General features: G+C 36.1%; 1 protein-coding gene across 1 annotated transcript; it reads right to left on the bottom strand.

The window, feature by feature from the left end:
* Positions 1–2,734: 2,734 nt before the first annotated feature.
* On the bottom strand, positions 2,735–9,799 carry LOC103439542 (DEK domain-containing chromatin-associated protein 4). Its single transcript, XM_008378100.3, has 12 exons — positions 9,657–9,799; positions 8,088–8,984; positions 7,957–7,990; positions 6,539–6,618; positions 6,165–6,224; positions 5,923–6,033; positions 5,419–5,499; positions 5,247–5,330; positions 4,136–4,601; positions 3,733–3,845; positions 3,480–3,510; positions 2,735–3,171 (listed from the first exon to the last, which is right to left on the bottom strand). Exons 2-12 carry the CDS (start codon positions 8,934–8,936, stop codon positions 3,008–3,010), a joined length of 2,073 nt encoding a protein of 690 aa, XP_008376322.3. The 5' UTR covers positions 8,937–8,984; positions 9,657–9,799; the 3' UTR covers positions 2,735–3,007.
* Between the last annotated feature and the right edge of the window lie 1,304 nt (positions 9,800–11,103).

Genomic DNA, 11,103 nt, shown 5'->3' on the forward strand with positions numbered 1-11,103 from the left:
AAATGGAAGCCATCAACAAGATCACCAAGTACCCCTTGAAAACAAGCTAAGGATCAAGTCCTTTGGTCATAGACCGAACTTCATATGAAACATGTTCATCGCTATCATGACATTATGCTTTGATAAGATAATGTAACAGGTAATATTGTTTCTTCACATAGCATGCATTATTAAACTAGAATGTCACATAGTGATAAACTCGTTTCGTACAAGTTCTCCTTGAATGGTACTGTTGAAATGAGCTTCTACTTTCTACTTTCTAGAGGGGGTGTTGGTCACACACAGTGACCTACTATTAAGGCAACTGAACGTAGTTCCAAAATCTCCACATTAAAAACTCTTCTATACAACCTGCCGACTTTTGCCGACTTCACGACCCTGATATGACTTGGAATATACTTAATTTTGGATTTTGTTGATAGTGTTTGGTTTAACCAAGTCTGCTCGCATAGTTTCAACAAAGAGGTATTTGGCCCTTTGGAATACCGTATATTCGACATGTTGTACTCCCATATAAAGGGGTTTGGAATTTGAATCCACGATTTCTAAATGTCGCAAAATAAAATGTATTACAGTCTAAGAAACAAGTTAAGAGGTCGCACTTGGTGCGATGGCAAGTGCCTTCGCCCATGAGCGGTAGGTCTCGGGTTCGAGACTTGGGAGCAGCCTCTCCATAAATGGGGGTAAGGCTAGCCGACATTCACCTCTCCCAGACCCTGCGTAAAGCGGGAGCCTTGTGCACTGGGTACGACCTTTTACAGTCTAAGAAACAAGTTGAAATGAGTTTTATTCATTAGGAAACCCGAAACAATTTCAATATTTCTCTCAAATTTTTAGGTGATAGGTTTAAGTTCCATTGCCATAAATGACACGTTCATGCCAAATTATTGACGTCCTATATTGTTGGCCCACGCAAAACTAAGGTTACCTTAACAAGGTTATTCACACGGTACAATTTATCTCCATTCTTAACATGTAATTAGTGTAAACAAAATTTTGCACTAAATCTTTCTTTTTGTAAATGAGTGTGCGTACCTATCTGTTTGTAGTTTACATATTCGAATCTTAAATCTCAAAGGAAATGTTTTTAGCCACTTGAGACTTGAACTAAAACCCCTAAAAAAGGTAATGTTTTTAACCCGTTAAATTTTGAGTTAAATTAATAAACACGTGTCGAATAATTAGAAGAAAACATGGACGGAGACACAAATTTGGCAATAGCAGATCCCTATTAACTAATCAACAAATGTATAATTACGCAGGCTTTAATTATTTAAAATACTTTTTGAGGATGTAAGCTCGAGTTGAATAATTAACAAAATGTCGTTTTCTATACAAATAAAAAAGTCCAATTACTACAAAATAAAATTCCAACGTAGTGGAGAAAATAACACTTGTATTTTAATATCATGGGACGGTGATATTAAAACCCCCTAACACAATAATTAAAGTTTAAATGCGCTTAAAATATCATTAACTGTCTCTAAACCCGATTAGCAAATCATGTGGTCCACTTCACAAGTGGAGCAATCTGTCTTTGTCTAGAGGATCACTATAAACAATGCATTTGCAAAAGGAACTCCGAAATCACTAGGAAACGTCGTATTATTGGCGGTAATTTGTTTGAAGTCGTAAAATATTTTCAACAATAGTCGTCGGAATAAAATGTTTTTCGTAGTAAATACATTTCATTGGAACAAATTCCACGTCGATGATAATCAAATAGTTAAATGGTTTCCAATATAGTTGCACCTCTACTTGGTAATTACTCATATGCATGTGAGGATGTCTACCTAAAGTGATGCAGTACAAGGGTCGGCTTCTTGTCCCAAATAGATGGGGAGGAGAATGCATAAGGGGGCCATCAATGTCAAACGCATTTAGGGAGTTCGAACGAGAGACCTCTTCCAATAGAGCAATAACTAGTTGGCGAGCCCGGACATTCAATGAGCTGTGAATCCACGGCCAATCCTAGCCCACGTTATCCTAATATCCGTGACATCTTTTATCTCAAGCTATGAATCGTTGTTCGAGTAAATAAATACTCAACTTACCAATTGCAACCAACAGTATATTGGCGCTAGATCGCTCTCAAACTTGAAGTTGTCACTTGCGTCCTTCCGTCAACGTCTGCTAATTTTTCTGTCATTTTCAGGGCAACCATTTCTACTCACACCTAGTCCCTGAGTCTCCACTTTCTCTTGTTTCAACTTCAATTTGGGATGACACGAGAAGAAAACTAGAGGTACGCGACTAGGGAAGCATAATAACATGAGCGAACATGTTCACCTAGTTTGGAAGAAAAACAAACGGGCTTGACAGAATGACCAAGGTGATACATAATTAACTGTTGGAGGACTAGAATCTAAAAAAACTTATTCTAGATTGTTTAGTCATATAACGAAAGGCGCCACGACAGCAAATAAAGCCAGAATAGAACTCTAAATTAAACCCCAGGAAAAGAATAAGAAATCACAGAAGTCACCTGTCAGGTAGATATCATATATGATTAGTGACCACTGGTCAGCCAGTTGATCCAAAACATTGAGAAACAGTCATGAGCTCAACCAAAAAATGACCGGACATACCTGCAGATTCGGCACTGAAGGACTTTAATCAGTTTGGCTCTCACTCCTGCATGGATGTAATCAGTCCAACATAGACCAAATATCGAGCAGTAACATCCAAAAATTGGGGTCATAGTAATAAATTCAGAAAATCGTAGAAACTCAAATTATCAACCAAAAAGTTCGGTTATATTAGACAGTAAAACTCCTATAGATTATGTGAACGTGTACACAACAAGCTGCAATCCTGCAGCACAACTTAATTTAACATCCGCTGGTTTAACATTTAAATTTACTAGTTTACTTGCCAGCAAGCAGAGCACTAACGATGACAGACTAAATAGTACATGCAGCATTAACATTAAGTCAAAAAAGCAAAACAAAAAAAGGGACATAAATAGCTATTACTATGTCCATGCAGTCACATTCCCTCTCATTGGTCAGACTTCGACCTCCTCTTCCTTAGCAGTCTGGGTTTCGTCTTTCTCTGGATCCCCTTCTTCGTCTTCTTCATCTGCCTCGTCAGCTAATTTAGTAAGCTCTTCCTGGATCATGAGCTTTATGGCTGACTTTCTTAAGCTGAGATCTGCATCGAATTGCCCGGCTGAAAAGAAAATCGGCAGGTAAGAAGGCAACCAACTAAGAATTCAAGAAGATGAGTGTTGATTTGATCAAGCATTAAGTTTCAAAACAAAAACTAATGATTTCTTCAATCATACAGCAGATGAACGTTCACAATTTTTCTAACCAATTTACTAGATGCATCAAGCATGAACAAATATAGAGAAATTTCTCTGAAAGGAGACCTTTTAAAAGCTGAGACCAAATTAGTACATTTGGATATCACGAATATTCAAAAGGAAATGAAGGCATTTAAAATTTAAATAAAACAATACAAACGAGAGTGCATACCAAGTAGCTTCAGAATGTCGGTGAAAGTAGCCTGAAGAATAAAGAAAACACAACTTGTAAGTGTATGAGAACCGTCACTTACCAGACAGAGGGCTAAGCATAAACAAAGGAATATAATGGGCTCAGATACTTCTTGTTTTGATTGCTGATCTGTATAATGTTCTCACTTCTCACTGTTCTCAGCATATCATATGCAAACACCCTTTACAAACATATTTACCAGTTCATTCTACAACTGGTACTATAAGCTTACCGTATTGAAGTCAACTTGTTTGAGAATTTGACATATTGCATCTCTCAAATTGTCATCAGTTGGCCTCAATTTTCCCTCCTTGGTCTTGTCCTTCCCTTTAGCAACTTTTTTCACTTCAAATAAGCAATAGTATTTAGTATTATTGACTAGGATGAAACGATAGACAAGCTCCAATTCTTGCCAAAAAAATCCAAAAGAGTCAGTTGTTTATGAACAATATGTATTAGACAACATTATCAAATCGTGCAAAAAAATTGACTAGATAAATCACTGTCCCTCAATACTTAACCAAAACGAGAAGACAACAAAGATGTACAAGTACTTCCAAAATAGTTATTAAAGAAAAATGTCTTATAATCAAGATGGTGATGATGGTAATGGAAGAAGAGATTTCAGTTTATACCAGTTTTTTCCGTTGAGGCAGATTTTTTTGGAGTAGATTCTTTGGACACCTTCTCATTTTTCTTCTTCCTTGAGGATGCCTTTGGACTTGTATCACTGTCATCATCAACCAGAGTGCGTTTTGTTGATGATTTCCTTTGTCTTTTACTAGGTGGCGGAGTAGATTTAGCAGAAACTCTGGATTTTTTGGTTTTAACTTTTTCAGAAGATTCCTTCTTTCTGGATGATGATTTTGATCGTGGCTTCTTTTTTATCACTTCTGCCTCAGAATCATCGGAAGAATTATGTTTCTCCTCACTTTCTGAACGCTCAGGCATCACGTCCTCTGACTTCTCTGGTACACCATTTTCATTTTCGTCCTCAACATTTTCTTCTTCTTCGGCTTTCACATCTTCCTCTGACTCATCTTCTGTATCTGGTGTACTCTTGTCCTCCATTTTTGAATCATCATCATTCTTTCTATGATTCTGGAAAATTACAGAACAAAAATTAATTTTTTGAAAAAATAAATAAGATAAAAAAAACATTAAGTGGCACAAAGCCCTCTAAACAGAATGAACAGAAAAAATCCAATGCAGGTTGCATGCATGTTTCTTCTCTAGATAAATTCTTATAAAACATTTTATTTTTCATGGAATTGCAATAAAATTCACAATCAGTACAAACTTTGGCAACAGTGCATATAAGTGCTCTTATCTTAAGATCCACCAATGCTACGTAAAGAGATGGTCCATGGAATAGTTCCCCATTCTATACACACTGAAAAGAATTAAGAAGCCACATTCCATACACACAGAGGCCATGGAATAGTGCACCCGTCAGACACTCTAGTAAGTTTGACAAAGAAACATATAACATTCATTAGAAGACACAAGCTTAACTAAAATGGCAAGACAAAGTGTTGTCCAAAGTGCAAAATTTATACACACTTAATGAATATAAGAACATGACCAAATTTAAAGAAATAAATACAAATAAAAAGAATACCAACTTCTGCTAAAGTAGAACCTTTTATAGTTACAGCAAGATGAAAAAAAAATTTATTCGCCAATTAGGCTATTATACCAATGCACAAGTCACAACTTTATATACACAGGATGCAAAAATAACACCTTTGCTGGGCGCTTTGAGCTTGTGCCCCCAGATGTTGAAGGACTTCCTTTAGTTGCCCTCTTGCGCTTGTTGCCCTTAGTTGGCTGACATTGAAACAGGAAATGAAAAGTATTAACATACAGCTCTAGAAAACAATTCTCTCCGAGTGAGAAAAATTGCAAGTAAACAAACCGTCTCTTTTTCTGCGAGGAGTGCATCAGTTGTAGCATGAGGAGCCATCAAAAATTCAATGAGCTTTGCAACTATATCCTCCTGCATTTGCATTTTCCAGCTCATTTAAGCAACTGTCCTCCCAACTTTGTCAATAACAACATTAGTTTTTCAAATTAGGCCGAAAGTTCATTTCTGATATGCCACCAAAACCAGTGTTTCAGATAATGCCACGATACATCAACCCTTTCTTTTTACTAGAGAAAGCAAAATCAGATAAACTGTTGCGTCTAAAGGTCCACTCACAGTTAAATTATCAATTTTGTGGATTACAAGAGCAGACAATTATGTCTGAATTGAACAATGTGTGTAATGTAAGGTAATCAACCATCAAGAAACATCCCCACTGGGGAGCAAGTTACTTTAGTCAGTGAACAAGTAATAGATTCAACACAACAAATATAAAGATTTAGGAACAAATTTCCAAACCAAAAAGGTAGCAGCAGCAATAGAAAGTTAGCAAACCTTCCTAGTAGTAGCTTTGGAAACTGATAAGTTGAGCAGATCACAGAAGTCCAGTAACTTCTCTTTATTACACTTGTCAAATTTTTCTTTTACTTTAGCGTTTTGCTTGTCCTGCAACAATGACAACATTTGAACCTCACTATGATATCACTTAAAATTTTAGTGATAACACCCTCAAAGCACTAGAACATGTCAAACGCATGCAGCAAAGATAATTTGTTTATTCATTATGCATCTTTTACCTCATTTCCACGCCACACAAAACCAGAAAACCTGGATATATTACTCTTGACCTCAAGTGCCTGCAAAATTAAAGGAAAGCCACATAGACATATCATTTCAGACTACATTTGAAGAATACTGCCTTCAGAATCTCCCGAGAGATTTTATGCATGTAGTTTAATTTTGCAGTACCACATTCTTGTCACCAAGTTGGGTGAGGAAAAAATGATCGAAAATAAAAAATGGGAATTGTTATTGGCACTCCCAAAATCTTATTTTGCACTCCAAAAAATAATTAGAAAGAAAAATAAACTTGTGATGATTGCAGAATGAGATTTTTGGAGTACTAATAACAGATCCCTAAAAAAAAAGGAGTAAGCAGTAAATGAATTACCTTTCCTCTCCTTCCAAAAAGAATAGTATGAAGTAGTTTTATGTTATCATCAATTTTCCTTCTTGACAACTTGAAAGCCACTGAACAATTTGAATAAGACAAACATCAACCATTTGCATTGCCATGATGAATATAGCCTTAAACAACTCCCTAGTTGCAAGATCAGGTTGTTATGAATCAAGGGGACAATAATTTGGACAATGATTTAGTCTCGTACTTTGATGTAAAAAATTAAAAGGATGGGGAAGAGAAGACCTAAATTCTCAGTAAATAATCTATTTGAAAATATACAATACATCACATAGAGAGTTCGATATAGATTTCTTGTACGCAATTGGTTAACAGGAAAAACACGACAAAAAAGTATTAATTGCCAATAATTGAACAAACAATCTCCATAATTTATAAATGAAAGTATTAAATGCAGTTGAATGCTAGTCAAGTCTTCGTACTCTACACTTAGCCTAACTTTTCATATACATGATATGGACAACCAGATACACGACAAGAAGCAAAATGTGGAAGTACTGTTTTGTGCTTTTTGGTTGATGTAAATTGTCGGTGGATAAGGAAATGCTAGACTCATGAAAATAAAAGTCAAGACAGAAACTCCCATCACAGTGATAGCGTTCTAGGAGCCACCATAGGAATCACACCTAGAGGTAGGTTACATCACAAAATCTAAAGAGAAACATATGCTGCTCACTCACTGGAAAGGTCTCTAAATTCATTAGTTTCAATGAAAGAAAAAGCTCTCCCAAGCCTTTTATAGAGTTCTGGATACTACATGTAATTCATGTTGAACCCATGGTATGTAAACCAATATCAATTACTATATGTATGAATCCAAGACACCACACTAACTCTGAACCAACATTAGTTACTATCATATTACCCAATATGTGAGGTATAGATGTAAAAGACTCTTCCCTGTTGCAATAAAAACCCTAAAACAGTAGCTCATATTCACCGACTTGACCAAACCAACCACACAAGACCCCAGGTAGGAATAACATCATGATGTTCCAAAATAAGGGTTTGTGCATTTGAGCCCTCCTTGTCAAACTTTAGGTAAACTTTTAAAGGGCAACCACTTATATTCCTTCCAGATACATTACTACCAGATCCCTCGGACAACATACAGAACATGAAAATATCTTCCAAAACAAAAGTGACCACTGAAAGCTTTGACCCCTACACAGCCCCCTATGAAGCTACCCTATGAAGCTAAAAATATGTCGATGTAGTTACTACTGAAAGGAGTTTAAATTGGAAAAGAATATGCAAGTGGATTACTGTATTGATACGACGTTCATTTAAAAGAAATTAAAATGTACAAAACTTTAACAGGGAGAACCAAAGTGAGGTTCATAAATAGTACGATAAAAAATAGGAGAACAATAGGGCAGGAACAGTACCATTAGGTATGTCTTTCAATGGTGTACCGCGTCCCTACAATATTTAAGGTAAAACTATAAACAAAATATTACTCGGTAATACATAACCTGAAAGTGATATCTATAGAACAGAAAGCAAATAAAAAGAAGACCTTCTCTATATGGAATTCCTTGGCATTATCCTTTTCAATAGCTTCCACCAGCCTTTCAACTGATTTCCGCTCACGAACAGGCCGATCAGTAGCAGGAGTTCTTGGCTCAGGCTCCTTCTTTTCTGCAACTTTCTTTTTCTTCTCTATGGTTTTCTCTGCACTCTTTCCTTTTGCACGCTTCCTTGGCCCTTTCTCCACCTTAGCTTCTTCTTCCTTCTCTTCTTCCATCTCTTCTTCCTTATCTTCTACTATCTCTTCTTTTTCTTCTTCCTTCTCTTCTTCCATCTCTTCTTCCTTATCTTCTACTATCTCTTCTTTCTCTTCTTCCTTCTCTTCAACCTTCACTTTTTCCTTCTCTTCCTCCACCGAAAGCCCATCAACCTTCTCTTCTTCCACTTCAATTTCCTTCTTTTCTTCAGTCTCCTCTTTTTCATTTGGAGCAGTTTCTTCTTCCTTTTCCTCAACTTTGAGTTCCTCTGTTCCTTCTTTCACCTTTTCACCTTTGCTTCCATCCGCCTCTAGGTCTTCGTCCATTTTCTCAACTTGTGCATTCTCGTCATCTTTTTTAACTTCATCTGGACCAGTTTCCTCTTTCAATTCCTCAACTTTGGGTCCTTCAGCTTCGTCTTTCACTTGTTCAACTTTGCTTCCGTTGGTCTCTTGGTCTTCATCCATTTTCTCCACTTCATCGATCTCATTACCTTTCTTATCTACGTCCATTTCTTTTACCTCAACCCTTTCATCCCCTTTTTTCTCAGTTGCATCTCTGCTAGTTTTCTCTAACTGGCTAGTCCCATTTGCCACTATTTCAGTGTCATTGGCCACCATGTCTTTTTCACCCATGATCATTTAACCAAAAACAGATTACCTTCGTCGCAAAATTGATTAGAGAAACCCCTGAAACAAATGTATATCCATTTAGGGATGCATAACGTATTATGCAAAAGAACGCTGATAGAAATTTAACGGTTACCATAACAGTTTCAAACAAATATAATGTCAACAGTTAGGAAATTTTCAAACAAAATTCATCAAGTTTGAAAATGTGGCAACTACAGCTTTCGCTCTAACAAATAATAATCCAAAGAACAACAATAGAATCTAGGAGAAAAATGAAATGGAAATTAAAAAAATTACAGTCCCCAGAAAACTGAAATCCCTAACTAAATCTGGACCAAGTAAATAACATGCATAGCCCAACAGGAAAATTTTAAATCTTTAGCTTCTACACTGCTTTAACTAACTCAAAAACCTCAGCTTTTCAACAAACGGCGTTAATAGAACAAAAAAAAAATAGCAAAGAAATTATCTTCTTCTTTTTTTTCAGCTTTCTCGGCAACCAAACAGAACCAAGAAAAAAATCCAATTATGCACAATAACCAGTAAAAATCAAGCAAAATTCACAACGTTTGAGGGCTGCAACAACCAGTTGGAAACCCTAAGCTCTGCACCTCAATTATGCCCAACTACACCGCCAAAGAGAACAAAAATTTACAGAAGAAAAGCAGAAGAAAAAACAATAATTGGTAATTAAAATTGAATAAAAATTGATTAGGGTATGAAACTTACAGAGATTTGAGTTCGTGTTGGTTGATTTGGAGCTCAGAAAAGTCTTCGAGTCCCACTCTCAGTGCTTCTCTCTCTCTTACACATTGTCGTTATTATTATTATGCTTCGAATTTCTATTTTTATTTTTGTTTTCTTAATTTTATTTATGATGTGGATATATGCATATATATAGTCCGGACTTCAAAGCCGGATTCAAAATGCAGTTAAATGCCACGTCAGTTTGAGTTGCAGATCGAGCTCATCCACGGTCCAGATCTGGTTTAGCATGGCACCTAGCGAATCGACGGCCACTGGTTGACGTTCGTTCTTTTTTTTTTTTTTTAATCTTTGAATAAAAGGCACAGTATTTTATTGATAAAAGTAGTTTGGTATGACGTCAACACTAACTTCCACTCCTCAGTTTTTTTTTGTCAATTTTTAATTTTTTTTTAAATGAACTAGCTAGTTACCTTGTCACAACAGTCGAGAAGACTCACAAAGAGATTTCAACCTTTTTTTATCACGATCGTGTGATTCACTAACGACAAAAATCGAACCCAAGTGAAATACAGGTCTGGAATTTATCCTCAACCACTAAACCACTCCATAGTGGTACAAGAGAGCATCTTCTCTTCCGAGTATCAACATCGATGCCTCGATCAGAACAAGTTTCATATCAAAACAAATCAAAATAATTTTTTGAATAAAGTTTTGCTCAAAATGAATCTCTTGTTTGGGTTTCTCGTTAATTTTTTATTTTCTAAAATTCTTTGATTAACATTTGATCATTGCGAGCGACGTCAAGAGGGTGGGTCCATTAACGTAATGGCAAAAATAGTTCCATTAACGTAATGGCAAAAATAGTTATGTCCGTCCATAGCTATTTCTGCCATTACAATTTTTCATGCTAGTCATCGATTTGCAACAAAAATATTCAGTCATACAATCTCATCTTCCTTCAATCAAGTAATAATATAAAACTGACACTGAGACATAACCAAATTTGTAACTGCTGACCATTAGACATAGAACATCACAGTAAATCAACAAAATGTTTCCGACTCCATGCAAAGTCCCCTATCATGTCGCAAAACTAATACTTATAGCGCCATACTATAAGGCCGTTGATGTTAAGGATCCAGACAAACCGTAATGACTAAACAGGTCAGAAAATCAGGCTCAAACCTCCCACGGATTAATTACGAGCATTCTTGCTCTTCAAATAATCCACATACATTCTCTTTCTCACTATACGTGATGTGAAGAAATCCATCTGCATCCTTATTTTCCTCGTCGACCCCACTTACCCATAAAATTAAATAAAACCATTGAACAAACGTAGATCAAGTAAAATGTTGTAGGTTGAAATTTTTGAAGAAAATAAAGCATACCAAACCCTAACGGAAAACAGGGGTTGATTAAGGTTTTAGGATTGATGAATGGATTAGTTGAGATAAATCGTAAATCA

The sequence above is a fragment of the Malus domestica genome, chromosome 03, assembly GCF_042453785.1.
Source record: "Malus domestica chromosome 03, GDT2T_hap1".
Taxonomy (NCBI): domain Eukaryota; kingdom Viridiplantae; phylum Streptophyta; class Magnoliopsida; order Rosales; family Rosaceae; genus Malus; species Malus domestica.